Below are 19,283 nucleotides of genomic sequence, written 5' to 3' on the forward strand. Positions count from 1 at the left end.
TTTGCTCTCACATTTGAATGAGTCTGACTGTCATTCACTCTGATCGCTGTATACAGTGACCGCTTCCACCGTGTTTTGCATTTTACACCTGACCGATCTCCGTCTGTGGCAGGTGCGGAGCCTCCCGAAGACAGCGTGGAGACAGGTGGCAGCCTACGTACCGGGGAAGCTCCTGCTGCAGACAGTAGATGTGACGCAGCAGCCTGCCGTAGAAGGCCGGGTCTTCGGCGTCGGCCCGAGCTGCGGAGGACGCGCAGTCTCCCAGCATTTGAAGCGACAGGTACAGCTGCCTGGGAGGCAGCTCCGAGTACGACATGGGGCCCGGCGGTAACTTGTTGAAGCACTCTGGCCGTAGACGCGTCACGTACTTCACCTGCAATGTCACATTACAATATGTATGAATCAAGTCATGCCATCTGTACGTCACCTCTCACATCCAGATGGCTGCACTGTGTACGGTCAGTAACACGTAGCGCTCGCTCTCTCTCTCTCTCTCTCTCTCTCTCTCTCTCTCTCTCTCTCTCTCTCTCTCTGACAGCAGTGGTGACAACTATTCAGATGTACAAATCTGTGGTGTATAGGGCCCATTCTGAAGTCTGGTATGTGTGTTTCGAAGCATTAAGAAATAGAAAAATTGTACTAAAATAAAACATAAAATATTGTGCTAAAACTTCTTACATGACTGACACACACACACACACACACACACACACACACACAGTACAAGCACATGACAGCACATGGATTTAAGTACTTGTTAATGAGGCTAACAATGGCATATCTAACTTGGCCACTGAGACAACCCCACCACCTCCTCCCAGAGCAGCCCACTTATGGCTTATAAAAGAAACAAACTTTTAATGAATTAATGCATCACAGAAGTGACACAAAAGTTGTTGGCAAATCATTGGGATACAATACAACCTTTTTGCTTACTTTTGTAAGTTGTATCAACAAGACTATGCACAACAACACAACACCCCACTAGATTTACAATGGTTACATAATGCTATGGTTCAAATGGCTCAGAGCACTACAGGACTTAACATCTGAGGTCATCAGTCCCCTAGAACTTAGAACTACTTAAACCTAACTAACCTAAGGACATCACACACATCCATGCCCGAGGCAGGATTCGAACTTGCGACCGTAGTGGTCGCACGGTTCCAGACTGAAGCGCCTAGAACCGCTGTCACACCAGCCGGCTTACTGCTATAGTGTACTATACCTTTACGTACTCAAGCTTGGGCACGAGCATAAACATTCTGCAGTGGCATGAACTCTACTAACTTTCACCAATTGAAAAGGGGCCAAGTTGAAGACACTTTAACAGCTCATGACGAATGTCCCCTTGAAGAACAATGTGGCACAATCTGACTTAAAAGAAGGGGGTCAGTTAGTAGGGTACATCCTGTGGCATCACCAGTTTGGTAATGTGAGAAAGGGGGAGGGGTAAAAATTGCAGAGGGAGACCAGGGCTTGACTACAGAAAGCAGGTTCACATGGATGTAGGGTGCAATAGTTACACAGAGATGAGGCAGCTTCCACAGGATATGCTAGCACGGAGAGCTGCATCGAACCACTTGTCATACGACCACTACAATGGCACACTCACTGTTCATGTAAGAGACTGTAGCTGGCATGACATGTTTCAGGGATTACACAACCCAACACACAAAATTAAGTAGCTGATCTTTTAGGTCTTCGTAGCTTCTTCAGATCGTGAGAAACTGCAGTGTCACTCCCAATCTTTTGCTTGATACTAAAATGGATATCAGTTTTCCCACACAGCATTTGCCAAGACCACTTGGAACTTGTGAACACACAACTACTGCAGCAGCAACAACAACAACAACCACCACCTTGGTGGGGTTGGAAGCTCCTGCTCATTTTTTCCTGTATTTGCAAATTAAATGTGAGTTTTTAAACCTACACTTTCCACAAATCATGATGTATTTAACACACACACACACACACACACACACACACACACACACACACACACACACACACAAGAAAGTACATAAACTGTAAAGCTGAAATTGAACAGGTTGGTTTCTGTGTTTGTTTCCAACTTTAAAGTATGTCATATTCCACAAATTTGCTGGAATATTGCCCACAATTCCCAAGTTTTCATACAAAAAACCGAGCTTTAGGAAAAACCTATGTTGCTGCACTCACTAAATGCTATATTTCTCATTTGTGTGATACCGGGTGAGGGGGGAAGAAAAAAAAAACTACAAAGGCAAATAAAATTGCATGCTCCCAAGCTATGAACAGATAAAAAAGCCAAAGTGAACAATTCAATCTTTACAATTAATGTAGTTTTAAGACATAAAATGAGACGTACTGAATATGACGTGTCTAAATGTTTCAGGAAAACAGGATTACATTGTGTTTGAATACAGCACAGTTTTAACCAAATTAACAAAATAGCAACAGCCTGAGGTATCAGAATTATGGTCACAAAACAATAACTTTTAAAATGAAAACTAGGAAAGTTGTCATTTCCACTTTCCATCTTGGTCTTGCTCATATCTTTCACCACAAGGCAACTTACTAACAAACTACTACTGTAATTGTTACAATATAATGGCTAACCTGAAAATTATAATATGCCAGTGAACAGAGAAGAATTCTACCTTTAAACTGGGGTAAAGCAGCCACTCAAAGGAAAATTGAAGTTCACGACACCACGATAACTGATGGCTCGCCATGTACAATTTTTAGTAAAAAGGAAAATAATGTACAAGAACTACTCATTTTTCTGAAGACAAATAGTTACCGCTTTTCCCTACCTAAGGAGGTAATGTGGCTAGCTAAAATTTACCATGGAAGTAGGAAAGGACAAAATACTGTTATTTCTAGATGTTCTGGTCACAAGGGATGGCAAAAACCTGGGACACAACATGTATCAAAAACTGACATCCACGGACTGGTACCTGCAGAAACTATCAAACCACCACAAGAGCCTGGAAAGAGGTATGATTTAATATGCTCTTAATACAAGCAATATGTGAGCCGCTGCACCTCAGATGTGAAATGCAACACTTGAAAAGTGTTCTGAGGAGCAATAGGTATTCCACAAATTATATTAGAAATGTAACAGAGCCAAACACTCGGCAAAGTAAGAAATCAGAAAAATAAATGTCTGAAACGGCCTTTCTGCCACATTCCCAGAGTGACGGACAGAATCGACCGTATGGTGTGGAAACACGGCTAAAGACTAATTTCAAACCGACAAGGAAGATCAAAGAGTGTCTTAGATCGGCAAAGGAGAAAAGGGACCCACTTGCATTGTCGGCAATAAACCGCATACCACGCACATGCGGAACAGTTTATGTCAGAATGACTCGACGATCAAGCAACACCAGGATCAAATAACATAAGCAACACTGCAGGTTGGGGCAGGTGGAGAAATCGGCTATGGCAGAGCACGCTGAGCGAGACCGACCACGTAATAAAATTCGCCGACACTGAAGTTCTGGCTGTAGAGAAGCACTATCGTACCCGCTTGTTCAGAGAAGCTGTAGAAATACAAAACACACAAATAGCTTCAACAAGAAAGCGGAAAGTCTTCAAGTAAACGGATCCTGGCTTCCCATACTGCAGCGACGACTGTCGCAGGTAGCAAGAGGAGAACCGCACCGGAAATTACCACGGAGAAGCCCTCGCATGTCGGTGCACCAGGTACATACAGTCTGCGGCCGCGAGCTCAGCTCCAGTTCACCACCAGCAATGGAGGGTGAAACTTTGACAATGCCAGCCATTCCTGCTGGCGAAACGTCAGTAAAATCATCAGACGAATATCGGCTGAAGAACTCGAGACAGAAGCCAATAGGCAGTTTGTCAAATTAAATTTCCCGAAGAATTCCTAGTTTACCAGATAAGTCACCATCTGGATATGAGACAGGGAGAGACTTTATTACCACACCTGGACCTGCCATAAAGCATAACAACCGCTGACTGCAGACAGTTGAGAAACAACCCTCACACAACAGAGGTCCACAGGCGTACTGTCGGTGCTGTTTCGGATATGCACAATATTTCCTTAAGTGACCCTGTTATCATCAGGCTCCGATGTCTCCTTCAGAAACCGTATGTTCCTTTCCGATCATTTTAATTAAAAAGTTACTGTGACTGGTCAAGTCACCTTCACCGCAAGTGAGGGAGGCAAAGGTTGAGCAAAAGATGAACTACAACTGGTATACCGGCTCGATAATTTGGACAGCCCGCCCGAAGACATGGACATAGACAACAGCCGCTAGGTGGTGCCCCTATAACCTGCGAGTGCTGCTGTCGCCGTCACTGCTCTACGTGTGGGCCACGACTTCCACGCTATCCTACTGGCACTCATGGGGGCCCTAGAAAGCCGGCAGCGCAGTGGCTCAGAAGCCAGTCCTGTTTTGACTGCACTCTTGTGTTGTTCATAGTATGCACTGTTGTTGGTTCCTGGTCTCGCTAAGTCTAGACTCTTGATCTGGTTTACTCTTCGGACTTTTACACCGACGTATATGTTCCTGGTTTTTGTCTTCGTTGTTGTCCACAGCTGTCATCCTGTGGGTTTTTGCAACTCACCGTCGATGCCCTCGGCTGGTTGCAACTGTGGTCACGTCCCAGACAGTCCTGCCCACCCTTATTTCCACTATTTAACAATACCGAGGAGGATTGGGAAACGTATTTACAGGGGCTGGAACACTGCGCCACTTTTCAGGTTTCTGATGACCATCTCCAACAATTGCTCTTCCTTTCTTGGGCTTCCCCGGAGACCTTTTTCTTACTTAAGAAATTAGCTCCCCTCCCACACCCTGTTGCACTCACTTTCGAGAAAATGTGTTCATTATTGTTGCCCTATAATTCATAACTGTTGTATGTGGTTTCATTGCACCTAGAGTTACATCAGTACTAGAAACTAGTGGACCAGTCTTATCGATAGTGGGTGACGGATATGCAAGGTCCGAGTCATCACTGCGATTTTACCTTTGCCAACCCGTCCTGCAAAACTTCATATGGCGATTCCCTGATTTGTGACAAAGCGGTTCAATTGGCTCCCAATCCAGACGTTTGCACTGAAGCCCTCAAGTTTTCTTTGACGACATACTGAAAATCGGACTCTCTTTCGAGATGGTGCAGGCAGCAAATGAACATCTTAAGACCTGCACCAAGATCGCTGCAGTTCAACTGCTGCCACAGGGACAGAATTCTCGCCAGCCATCATCCCGACGGTGGCAGCGTGATTCATTACTTTTGGATGTGCCAATGACCTCTGAGCAGATAGTGTAGCCGTGTTGGCACAACCACCAGGTCTGCCTTCTTGTCCTGATGTTTTGTGAGGCACCAATGGCAGACTATCCCAATTGTTGGGTACACTCCATTTGTGTAGCAAGGATTGACGTCTCCGAACTGTCTGCCATCAGATCAGTCTAACCCTACTTCTTACTTGTGTCTGCGGATGGTGCACGAGCTTCAGGCCACCGCTGGCCAGGACAATCCTTGCACCCACAACTCGTTTACTGATCTCTCAACTACTCGTCAGGACGTTCGTTTCCAACTAGACACAGGAGCGCCAGTTTCCCCGGTCAATCTCCCGACATTACTCGGCGTCGGTCCTGCCCTCTCGCAAGTTGGTTGCATATGGTGACTGCACTAGTCTCCTCAGAGGTCAATTCAGCACTACGGCCACCTACAAGAGGGTTACACAGCTGCTAATGCTGCGTGTTGTCAACAGTCATTCCTCTGGCACCATTTTCGGCCTGGATGCTGTCTCACTGTTCGGGTTCTCCATCACAAAGTTCAGGTCATCTCGGACACAGTCCCCTTCCAGGAACTTGGTGACCCTTGTGCCTCTTCCGAATCTGAGCCTGGCTTGAGGTGCGCCACCTATTTTGAGGCACATATTTCTTTACGTTTCGATGTGGTGCCCATTTCTGTCACGCACGTACTCTCTTCCATTCCCCTTACGGACAGCCATTTAAGCTCTAATTCTATTGCCTTCACGACGTTCGGGTCATAGGACTGGTCAAAACTAGTGCTCGGGCCACACCCCCCGTCGTAGTCCAAAGTCAAATGGTTCCCTCTGGCTTTGTGGAGATTTTTTGTCAACGATCAATGACCAAGCTATAGGAGAAACCTATCCCATACAACACGAAAAGGATCTCCTCTTGATATTAATGTTTTTCTAAAATAGACCTTGCTGAAGCTTGCTTACAGATACCACTAGATGAGAAATCGCAACATGTTGCAGTCATAAATATGCCTTTTGGCTTATACAAATACAAGCATTTGCCTTTTGGGATCTCTTCCGCTCCAGTGATCTTCCCAAGATACCTGGAACAGTTAACCATGTCCATCCCAGCTTGTACCAATTACCTGGATGACTTAATTGTTACACATACTAGGTGCCAAGACCACCTGTGTAACCTACATACCCTCTTTACTACACTCTGGGATGCAGGGCTCAAGTACCGTCTGCACAAATGCCAGTTTTTCCGGGAACATGTGGTCTACCTGGCCCACTTGCTCCCCATAGACGGGAGTCAGCCCACTTGCCATAACGTTTCTGTTACCGACTCTCTCCCACATACCCAAAACCTCTAGGAGTTGCAGGCTTTTTTGGAGGAGTAAATTATTATTATTCTAAGTTCCTCCTGCAGGCAGCACACATTCTGCAGTCCCTCAAACATGTGAAAGAAAGACATTCCATTTCAGTGGTCAGCGGCCTGTGAGCGGGCCTTCACACAGCTGAAGCGCATGTTACTTCTGCACACTGCCTTAACCCCTCTTTCCCTCATCACACCCCCTTGTTTTGGTTGCGGATGCTTCTCCCTATGGCATTGGTGCAGAGCTGGCACATCGTAATGATGATGGTACGGAGCAATCTATCACCTATGACCCAGAACACTGATGCCTGGCCAACACAATTATTCCCAGATTGAGAAAGAGGCATTGGCAATCATCTTTGCCTTGAAGAAATTCCAAGTGTACGTATTTGGGTCGCGGTATACACTCGTTACAGACCATAAACTGCTCGTAGCACTCTTTGGGTCACAATCTCTGCTTCCAGAGCGGACGGCCCAGAGGCTACAGAGTTGAGCCCTTTTCCTTAGCTCCTACAATTACACCATCACATGCAAGCCTACTGAACAACATGCAAATGCAGATTTCCTCTCACGTTTACTCCCAGGACCAGATGCAGTGTTTAACCAACTGGAGCTCTCCTGTTTTCCATCGATGTGGAATGACAACACACCTCGGATGGGTTTCCCATCACTGCTACTCGTGTGGTGGTGGACATGTGCTGTGACCATCTTGTGGCATGTCGCACACTGTGTCCTCCGTGGGTGACCCACTTTTTTTTTAAAGTCATATGGTCCCGAGCTCTACGCCTGTGTTTGCCTCTCTCATCGTTTGTCAGTCCATCTCCAATGTGCTCCTGCTTGATGCAGAAGCAGGTACCCACCATATTGTCACCTGAATACTTTATTCACTCAAGCCTCGAAACTCTTCTGTCACGGGCACTGGGGTATGTCTCAGATGAAAGTCCTTCCTCCACCTGTCTTTCACCCCCTGGCCTACTCACCGTCACCCTTGGGTCTGCATTCATCTAGATTTCGCTGGCCCCTCCCTCAGCTCAATGTGGCTTATTGTTGTGGACACTTATTCCAACTACCCCTCGGTGCCCAGCACGGTATCCACCACCACAGCGGCTAAGCTCAATGGCATTCTGCAATCTGGTCTACTCTTCCGACTTGTATAGAGCCACATCTGTTCACGGTTGTTGTCTTCGTTGTTGTCCATAACTGTCTGTCTGTGGGTTTTTGCGACTCACCGTCAACGCCCACTGCCAGTCGGCCTTTGTCTCTCGATCGTGTCTGATTCCGGTTACAAGACTACTGATGCCACCAGCAGTGGCTGAGGTAACACACAGCCTGCCTGAAAACACACTGAGAGAAGAGAATGCCGATTGTAACATATGCAGTAGCCTCAGCCTCCCAACAGCTAATGACATGAATATTATCGTATTTAAAAATGTTCACAACAGTTATCATAAAACAGATACTATAGTGATATAAGAATTCATAATATATACAATTTAATATAGAAAATGGGCACCCTATTGAAAAACTGATCACCCACTAGTGTTTACAAAGATGCAAGAAGATCAACGTAGGGGACAGTGTGAAGAGTTGGGGCCCACAAGTAGCAAAAGTAATAATCTAACTTGAACTGTTAATAGTTCAGTCTTTAAGATATGTGCAAATAAAGTCAGTTGAATTTTCTATGCTCTTTTGGTGTTGTAATGATGGCAATTCTGTGTATCTCATGATCATTCATCGGTACTGAACTGCCTTCAGGACAAGCTGCAAGGCTGAATAAAAACGTGAAACAAAACAGGGCTCTGAATGAAGGATGGTAGAATACTGATTACCTGACCACAGTCATTCTCATGCAAACTGTGTAAGTCACAATGGCTCACGGAACCACAAGACAAATATTGGATAATATGTGACCAGAAGCTGTGAAACAAAGCTGCTTCAGTGGAAAGTGTCCACACGTACTTGAAATAACACACACAATGCTGAAATTGTTCCACGCATTGGCCAGTGAAGAACAACTAAATCGGTACTATAAACAGGCAGAGAATTAAGAAATGGCAGGGGGAGTACGTAATGTTGTCAGGTACCAGGAACGTTCAGTTACGAGGTGCACTACTTAAATCACCTACGGGGGCATACAGGTTACAAATCCTCTCCCTCTGGACTCAGGAGTGGCTCCGTATGCTGTGGTCACGTTCAGTGCAGTGTTCGCGGGAGAGGCAACATCGATGGCACGGCCGATGGCACTCCACCCGCCACTGCCACCATCCGGTCGTGTCAGCCGAGTACCTCATTCTCCTCCTCTATTATACTGAGCACAAGGCCCAAACTTCACCGAGAACATAACTGTAGTCACACCAGTGTACGGAACAATTCTGGAGATGTGGGAAGGGGATATAAATCACCTGCCCACAACAAGCAGATCAACGAGTCTGCACACACTGTGGTGGCGACAGGATCGCTCGTCGAAATACTGTGCCCGTCCGACACCGAGTACCCGAGATTCGCCTCGAGACCGACGTACAGCGGGAGAAGCCAAAGAACGACAAACCTTGTTGGGCCCGACACCGTGGAGCACTTGCAGGATAGCCCAGGCCACGCACCCTTTGAGGGCACTCCTGTCGTCTCGCACAGGCCGATCCACCAGCGCCCTCACAGACGCGTACTGCCCGAACACGCTGAACTCGCGAATGTGCAGCGTCTTTACGAGCTTCAGGTACTTCTCCTCGGGCCACGTCTCGACTGTAAAAAGATACGAGCAAATGGTTCAGACAGCACCACAGAACATCCAATCTATAGGAAGAGATGCAGTCTGCTTAAAGTTAAATTGTATTCCAGAAAACATATTAACAATCTATGGCTATAGGAAATGTTCCATCACAGGCTGCTCTTGCCCGCATTTAGATTTACAGTTATGATTATGACAATAATGCACACCAAATTAGTTATTTAACTGTAATTATTTCCATGTCTCAGTACTTATACGTACTGCACTTCATACGTAGAAAGAATATATTTTCTAAAATTATACTGAATGTCATCTGCACAACACATTGGCTATTGAGATACTCTAAACAACCACAGAGCTCTCCCACTAACAAAGATAAACTGATGACACAAAGATAAACTGATGACACAAAGTATTTCATATACCAACTGCCAATCATTCAAGCAAACATGCAGGAATTTTATAATAAACCTAATCTGAAAATAGCTGATGAAGCTTTCTTGCTGTTCACCCATGTGAATGAAACCTGAGATGTCTTCAGCAGTAATTTTTTAGTATACTGCTACTGGAGAATCAATTCAGCTGTTTTATTGATTGTACTTAATTCACAAGATTGATTTTGAAATTACACAGACACATAACCACATTGAAAATCTGTAGTCCTTTGTGATATAAACAATGAAATTGATGCACTGTTTCTTTATTTAAAAAATGAACTCCGATGCAGGTTTCCAAAAACGTCAATACAATCAATGGAATTACGTTATCAGTAATACTATTGTAAGATAAAATATGCCAGTTCTTGTCTGTACCCAAAATGGAGGCAAAACAACAGAGCAAGCAGATTCATACTAGCCTTACATTGTCAGATCAAAACCACTTATAAACTGCGCATCAATGTGTGTCGCAAATTGGAAAGTTACCATATTTTTGCTCATTTTCAATTGGTAATACACAGAATTATATTCTGAGCTAAGCCACTATTAAAAAATAATACGTGCGCAGTATACAGCAACACAGTAAGAATCAAATACAGTCTCCTACAGTCAACTTTACCCCTACTTAACAAGTTACACATCTTAACCACAGCTCCAGAGTAAATACCAAGGGCACTCGACAAGTAATGCAACATTTTTTTCCTTCGCCAATTTCAGTTGATAAACTGCAGAATTTGTTGTAGGACATTGTGGAAAATTCCCACTTCGGCCCCTACAGTTTCATAAAGTTCCGCTACACGGCGGCATTATACGTAGCATTGAAAATGGTGTGTGTTACAGAGGTGCATTCTAAGCAGAGAGCTGTCATCGAGCTTCTTTTCACGGAAAACCAGGGCATTACGGATATTCATAGACTCTTGCAGAGTGTCTAAGGAGACACGCCAGTGAATGAAAGCACACCAAGTTGTCCGACAAGCTATCAGCCATCACTGCAACAAGGACACACAAACCTGTCCGATCACCAGTGCGCCATCCGTCGACACACAGCTGCGACTGCTGTAATGTCGGAACTTGTGGACACTTTCATTTCAGATGATTGACAAATCACAGTCAAAAACCTTGCTGCACAACTGGACATCTATCGGTAGTGCTGACACTGATCCACCAGTCGAGGTACACGAAGGTGTGAGCCCACCGGCTTCCTCTCCGCCTAAATGAAGACCGTAAAGAACAACGAAGGACTATTTGCGCAGAATTGCTCGCACATTTAATGAGTCGGATTGTGGTAATTTTTTGTCGATCAGTATCACAGGTGAATAAACGTGGGTATGTCACTTCAAATTGGAAATTAGCCACACCTTCAGCCAGTTAAGTCACAGCAACAGTCTTTTGGGATCCGAAGAGATTATTCTGTTCGATGTTCTCCCTCGTAGTGCAATGATCGACTCTGAAGTGTACTATGCTACCTTGAGAAAATTGAAAAAATGACTTCAGCGTTTTTGTCACCCCAAAGTGCAAACTAGTTCCTCCTCCTCCATGACAACGCGAGACCTCCCCCGAGTCTGCGCACAAAACTTCACTGGACTGTTCCTCATCAGTCTTACAGCCCGGATCACGCACCTTCCAACTTCCATCTCTCTGGCCCAATGAAGGATGCACTCCACAGGAAGCAGTTTGTCGACGACAGGGAGGTTACCGATGCAGCGAGAAGTCAGCTCTGACGTGGTACCGTGCGGACGTACGGGCCCTCGCAGTAAGGTGGCACAATGCTGTCACGCCGAATGGAGATTGGGTAGAAGATTAGGGTTTTTTTTAACTATAAGAATGGGGAATAATATCGTGTATTGGAATCCTGAATACGACCAACTTGCTTTTGCAAAATAAAAGAGTTGCATTACTTATTTAATGCCCCTAGTAATTCTATTATGAAGAAATTTACTGTTATTCAGAACATAGTAAACTGTTTACATTATAGTTCTGGATGAAAAAATTCACACGCTTATAAATGACTTGCTCAGAAGGGGGTAAAAACTTTGATTGTTTAAGCAGTTATACAAAATGCCTGACAGAATTAAGCTAAACCTGATGAAAGTTTCTCAAAATCAGCTCTTACTATTGCATAGAATTATTGTTTCAAGTTTTTTAGCTGCTGCAGCACAAAAAATACGCATTGCTTTTTCCTAAACTAAATGTTTTTACTGTTATATAAACTAACCTGTGAGTGGTCAGCACGCAGCTGTATTTAATTGCAGTTATGTAAAATATTCTGTAAACTGGCTACAACCTTATGATATGAAGCACAAATGCTGCATAAAAATATATTTAAGTACAGCAAGTTCCATATTATTTGTGTGCCAATTATGCAGTTTGTAGAATAATCATCATCATCATCATCATCTAAGACTGATTATGCCTTTCAGCGTTCAGTCTGGAGCATAGCCCCCCCTTATAAAATTCCTCCATGATCCCCTATTCAGTGCTAACATTGGTGCCTCTTCTGATGTTAAGCCTATTACTTCAAAATCATTCTTTTAACCGAATCCAGGTACCTTCTCCTTGGTCTGCCCCGACTCCTCCTACCCTCTACTGCTGAACCCATGAGTCTCTTGGGTAACCTTGCTTCTCCCATGCGTGTAACATGACCCCACCATCTAAGCCTGTTCGCCCTGACTGCTACATCTATAGACTTCATTCCCAAGTTTATCTTTGATTTCCTCATTGTGGACACCCTCCTGCCATTGTTCCCATCTACTGCAATCATCCTAGCTACTTTCATATCCGTAACCTCAACCTTATCGATAAGGTAACCTGAATCCACCCAGCTTTCGCTCCCATACAACAAAGTTGGTCAAAAGATTGGACGGTGCACAGATAACTTAGTCTCGGTACTGACTTCCTTAATATATATATATATATATATACACACACACACACACACACACACACACACACACACACACACACACACACACACACACACACACTCCTGGAAATTGAAATAAGAACACCGTGAATTCATTGTCCCAGGAAGGGGAAACTTTATTGACACATTCCTGGGGTCAGATACATCACATGATCACACTGACAGAACCACAGGCACATAGACACAGGCAACAGAGCATGCACAATGTCAGCACTAGTACAGTGTATATCCACCTTTCGCAGCAATGCAGGCTGCTATTCTCCCATGGAGACGATCGTAGAGATGCTGCATGTAGTCCTGTGGAACGGCTTGCCATGCCATTTCCACCTGGAGCCTCAGTTGGACCAGCGTTCGTGCTGGACGTGCAGACCGCGTGAGACGCCGCTTCATCCAGTCCCAAACATGCTCAATGGGGGACAGATCCGGAGATCTTGCTGGCCAGGGTAGTTGACTTACACCTTCTAGAGCACGTTGGGTGGCACGGGATACATGCGGACGTGCATTGTCCTGTTGGAACAGCAAGTTCCCTTGCCGGTCTAGGAATGGTAGAACGATGGGTTCGATGACGGTTTGGATGTACCGTGCACTATTCAGTGTCCCCTCGACGATCACCAGTGGTGTACGGCCAGTGTAGGAGATCGCTCCCCACACCACGATGCCGGGTGTTGGCCCTGTGTGCCTCGGTCGTATGCAGTCCTGATTGTGGCGCTCACCTGCACAGCGCCAAACACGCATACGACCATCATTGGCACCAAGGCAGAAGCGACTCTCATCGCTGAAGACGACACGTCTCCATTCATCCCTCCATTCACGCCTGTCGCGACACCACTGGAGGCGGGCTGCACGATGTTGGGGTGTGAGCGGAAGACGGCCTAACGGTGTGCGGGACCGTAGCCCAGCTTCATGGAGACGGTTGCGAATGGTCCTCGCCGATACCCCAGGAGCAACAGTGTCCCTAATTTGCTGGGAAGTGGCGGTGCGGTCCCCTACGGCACTGCGTAGGATCCTACGGTCTTGGCGTGCATCCGTGCGTCGCTGCGGTCCGGTCCCAGGTCGACGGGCACGTGCACCTTCCGCCGACCACTGGCGACAACATCGATGTACTGTGGAGACCTCACGCCCCACGTGTTGAGCAATTCGGCGGTACGTCCACCCGGCCTCCCACATGCCCACTATACGCCCTCGCTCAAAGTCCGTCAACTGCACATACGGTTCACGTCCACGCTGTCGCGGCATGCTACCAGTGTTAAAGATTGCGATGGAGCTCCGTATGCCACGGCAAACTGGCTGACACTGACGGCGGCGGTGCACAAATGCTGCGCAGCTAGCGCCATTCGACGGCCAACACCGCGGTTCCTGGTGTGTCCGCTGTGCCGTGCGTGTGATCATTGCTTGTACAGCCCTCTCGCAGTGTCCGGAGCAAGTATGGTGGGTCTGACACACCGGTGTCAATGTGTTCTTTTTTCCATTTCCAGGAGTGTGTGTCTATATATATATAATGATATGTTATAATAGAGGGAAACATTCCACGTAGGAAAAATATATCTAAAAACAAAGATGATGTGACTTACCAAATGAAAGTGCTGGCAGGTCAACAGACACACAAACAAACACAAACATACACACAAAATTCAAGCTTTCGCAACAAACTGTTGCCTCATCAGGAAAGAGGGAAGGAGAGGGAAAGACGAAAGGATGTGGGTTTTAAGGGAGAGTTTAAGGAGTCATTCCAATCCCGGGAGCGGAAAGACTTACCTTAGGGGGATAAAAGGACGGGTATACACTCGCGCACACACACACACACACACACACACACACACACACACACACACACACACACACACACACACACGTCCATCCACACATATACAGACACAAGCAGACATATTGGTCTTTAAATATTGGAATGACTCCTTAGCCTCTCCCTTAAAACCCACATCCTTTCGTCTTTCCCTCTCCTTCTCTCTTTCCTGATGAGGCAACAGTTTGTTGCGAAAGCTTGAATTTTGTGTGTATGTTTGTGTTTGTTTGTGTGTCTATCGACCTGCCAGCGCTTTCGTTCGGTAAGTCACCTCATCTTTGTTTTTATATATAATTTTTCCCACGTGGAATGTTTGTCCACCTGTTCTAACTTTGTTTCTCCTATTTGGCACCCAATCCATTTATATCTCTTTCCCACTGACATTACTTTCGTTTTGGAGATGCTAATCTTCATACCATAGTCCTTACATTTCTGATCTAGCTCTGAAATATTACTTTGCAAACTTTCAATCGAATCTGCCATCACAACTAAGTCATCCGCATATGCGAGACTGGTTATTTTGTGTTCACATATCTTAATCTCACCCATCCAGTCTATTGTTTTGTGGATTATCAGTGCATAATTTGACCATGTTTTGAAAAAATAAGAAATGGAGCCTGAAGTATACTGTGTCTGTACTTTCATTTAGAACGATCAGAAATAGTACAGGCTTCGATCTGTACCCCGATAATGAGCATGCCGTAGATAAGCACGAAAGTAACCTACTGCAGTCCTCGGCAGAGGGAGAGAGAAAAAACTGTGTGACCGGGGAACCCCGTATCACACACACCGACACACTGAAATGCTTTGTTCTGTTATTAAAGTATGCGCGACAAAATCTGTTTAACTAAATTGAATTTTACTCTGGAAAATAAGAACAGTCATGAGGAAAAAGTGGAAAAAATATACTTCTTGAAATTGAACTGAGAGAAAATCGTATGAAAAACTGTGTGTATCAAGTGTAATGTCATAAATAAGTCTTGAGTTACCAGCATGCAATACTGAAGTGATGCTGTAGGCTATCAAATGTGGCAGCAGCATGTTTTGTAAATACAGTACAGAGCAGTTTCCAGTGAAAAGAAAGTATTTTGGAGTCTGCTTTCATCAGTTATCTGTGCAGTCCGGTTACACATTAACCCAGATAACTGGAGTGTCGCTGTAAATAATCTCGAGCAAACAATGAAAAGTCAGGGTAACCAGAAGGGAGATGCCGATTGTGACATGTAGATGATGTATATCCTCTCCCTCCTATCTCAGGAGCAGCATTCCATACACTGTGCTTGTGTCTGGTGCAGTGTATGCAGCAGAGCCAATATCAATGGCAACAGAGGTTTAAGGTCGTTTTGAACATCTGACAGGATGCACTCTCCAGTTTCAGATCACCGCTCAATTGCTTCATTTTTCTGTCTTCTACTGCCACACCAGGCTGGGCAACAAGTGACTAAATGGGAGCCTTAGACCCACTTAACGATTTTATGTAGGACCAGAATTTTTTAATGTTCTCCCCTGTAAGGTATGATTGTGGTAGTTTTTACAGATGCACAATCTCTACTAACTTGCCTGTCACCATTTGTGCCTTCTCTTTTAAACCAATAGTGCAACAGCCTTTGCTTCCTCAGAATTTTCTGAACTTTGTTATTAAACCACAATGGGTCTTTTCCATCCCTAATCCATTACTCGGCACATACTTCTCCAGAGCACGATTTAGAATCCATTTAAACTTTGCCCACACTTCCTCTACATCCACAATACTGGAACTAAATGATATCCATCCAGCATTGGCACTATGATGACATCATTATCACTAATCCCTTTTCCTATATTGATAATTGATAATACCAGGACTATTTGTTCCTATATAGTCTATAATATTTCCATTGCATGTGGGTTGTTTAACTAGCTGCTTAAGAATTTTTCAGGAAAATTGTGTCAAAAAGAACTTTTCAAGACTGCCTGTCTGTACCCCCTGCAATGAATCCATAGATATCACAGACTGTAATAGGTAGGTTAAAGTAGCCTCCACCTAATATTGCATGATCTGGGTATTTTTGCACTACTGAGTGTAGACTTTCTTTGAATGAATGAAACTGTCACGGCGGAATTGGATGGTCGGTAAAAATATCAAACGATTAACTTTATTTCACCTAGACTTGTTATACGTGCCCAGGTAACTTCACATTGAGACTAAAAATTGACCTCATCAGAGATAATATTTTTATCGATTGCAATGAACACAGCCCCCACCTACGGCATCTAACCTGTCTCTGGCTATTCGTTCTGTGTCTCGCTAAATATTTCAGAGCTTTCTACTTTGGTTTCAGACAGCTCTCCATCCTGAAATCAATCTGACTATGACAAATTTCCTGCAGGACAGTAAATCGTGGAACTTCGACAATTTGCTGATAAAATTTTAACAGTTAAAGTGTCTTTACTGTGAAAGACATCTAATTTTGCAAATCTGCATTTTGACTGGAGTGTGTGTGTCAGAGAACCCCAAACTATCATCTAGCCTAGAAAACCGTCATGTACACTCCCCTCAAGTATTGTGTTACATGTGCAGCTGCTTCCTTTGAATAGCGTACCAACGATGTATCTAGGGAAGTCCTACAATCCCACACGTGACAACGCAGGTCCAGATATCTGCAGCTGAGACAGTCAGAGTCGACAAAGCCTTTAGTCGAGACCGACTACTCGTCTCCAAACCAAAGGACCCCGATCAACTCTGGGAACAATGCTGCAAATTGTGGGCTCTGCTTACTGCCTGTGCGCAAGACCTTTACACAACTTCTGCCAAGCACTGGTACAAACTGAGGATGGCCTCAGAACCCAATTGACAGACGTCACTAGTGCCAACATGAGCCACAACCTGTAGACGACTGCACCCTGGATGCTCAATGGCTGCAGGCAGGTTCCCTCCACATCTAAGATGAGGCCTCCCAGCAAACATACGGACTTCACATTGGATTTCTCTTTGCCCCTGAATGCTCTTTCAATTACAGGTACCGTAATGCACTTATGTATTTTCATTGGACACATCTCAATATCTTTAACTACTCTCAATAGGTGCGTGCAGCCTGTACGAACTGTTTAAGGGACACCATTTTCTGTCAACAGGTATAGATGTTTTTTTACTATGTTAATGCAGTTTTGGTGTTATACCACAGTCTTTACTGCTGTACAACACATCAGGAAATATGCTGCAGAGATAACAACAAAAACATCAAACTATGAAATTTGTTGACACATGTGCCCTATCTGACGAAAAGAACCTGCACACCCCTACGTAATGCGGAACTGACCACTAAGACTTTGTGAAAGATGGACCCTCCAGTAGAAAGGATGCCGAGTATTACATTGCCAGTAGAGAAACAGTAACACCAGAATGAGTCGCTTGAGAGCTCAGTAATTTTGAGCATGGACTGGTAATTGAATGTTAGCTGAATAACAAATCCATCACAGACATTTCATACCTTCTAAAGTTACTCAGCTCAACTGTCAGTGATGTGACTGAAGTGGAAAAGCCAAGGGATGACCATAGCTGAACTGCCGAGCCCCGGCAGATGTCGTGTACTGACGGACGGGGACTGTCGAGTAAAGGCATTAATGAAAGACCTGCTAGCACAATGTGTGCAGGGAGGCACTGGAGTTAACTGACAATAGGAGAAAGTACAAAAATGCAGCAAATAAAGCAGGCGAAAGAATAGAAACATCTAAAAAATTAGTGACAGGTAATGCAAAATGCCTAAGCAGGAGTGACTATAGGAGGGGGGGGGGGGGGGGGGGGGGGGAATGGATTTAGAGGCATATTTCACTACGGAAAGATACATGTCACCTATACGAAAATTAAAGAGGAGTTTCAAGAAAAGATGAGCAACTCTATGAATTCCAAGAAGGGAAAGCTAAAAGGTGAAAGGAGTAGAGGATCTATACAAAGGAGATGTACTGGATGGCAATATTGTAGAAATTGAAGAGGATGTAAATGAAGAGGTGGTGAGAAATATGATACTGCAAGAAGAATCTGACAGAGCAGTGAAAGACCTAAGTTTAAACGAGGTCCCGAGAGTAGACAACATTCCGTCAGAGCTACTGATAGCCTTGGGAGAGCCAGCCACAACAAAACTCTTGCATCTGGTGTAGAAGATGTATGAGAGAGGTGAAATACCCTCAGAACTCAAGAAGAATGAAATAATTGCAGTTCTAATTCCAAAGAAAGCAAATGCCGACATGTTAATATTACCGAACTATCAGTTGAATATGTCACGGTTGCAAAATACTAACATGAATTATTTATAGAAGAATGAAAACACTGGAGAAATGTAGGAAGCAATTCTGACCCTATGGCTCATCTTAGAAGATAGGTTAACAAAGGCAAACTTATGTTTGCAGCATTTGTAGAGTTAGAGAAAGGTTTTGACAATATTGACTGGAACATTCTTTGAAGTTCTGAAGGTAGCAGGGGTAAAATACAGGGAGAAAAAGGCTATTTATAACTTTTATTGAAACCAGACAGCAGTTAAAAGAGTCGAGGGGCATGAAAGGGAAACAAAGGTCGGTAAGGGAGTGAGACGGTTGTAGTCCATCCCAGACGTTATTCAGTCTGTAGATTGAGCAAGCAGCAAGAGAAACAAAAGAAAAATGTGAAGTAGTAACAAAATATTATGGAGAATAAAAGAAAAATGTGAAGTAGTAACAAAATATTAGGGAGAACAAACAAAAACTGAGCTTTGCGGATGGCATCGCAATTCTGTCAGAGAAAGTGAAAGACTTGGAAGAGCAGTTGAATGGAATGGACAGTTAT

General features: G+C 44.5%; 1 protein-coding gene across 2 annotated transcripts in view; it reads right to left on the reverse strand.

Moving 5' to 3' along the window:
* The window catches only part of LOC124720418, a 79,679-nt gene that overhangs the window by 12,155 nt on the left and 48,241 nt on the right, over positions 1-19,283 (reverse strand). For both annotated transcript variants that reach the window (XM_047245772.1, XM_047245771.1), the window contains exons 4-5: positions 9,148-9,338; positions 162-373 (exon numbers count right to left, since the gene is read on the reverse strand). In XM_047245772.1, coding sequence (XP_047101728.1) covers positions 162-373; positions 9,148-9,338 — 403 coding nt within the window. The remainder of the gene's footprint in view (positions 1-161; positions 374-9,147; positions 9,339-19,283) is intronic.

This window comes from Schistocerca piceifrons, chromosome 11, assembly GCF_021461385.2.
Source record: "Schistocerca piceifrons isolate TAMUIC-IGC-003096 chromosome 11, iqSchPice1.1, whole genome shotgun sequence".
Classification (NCBI taxonomy): domain Eukaryota; kingdom Metazoa; phylum Arthropoda; class Insecta; order Orthoptera; family Acrididae; genus Schistocerca; species Schistocerca piceifrons.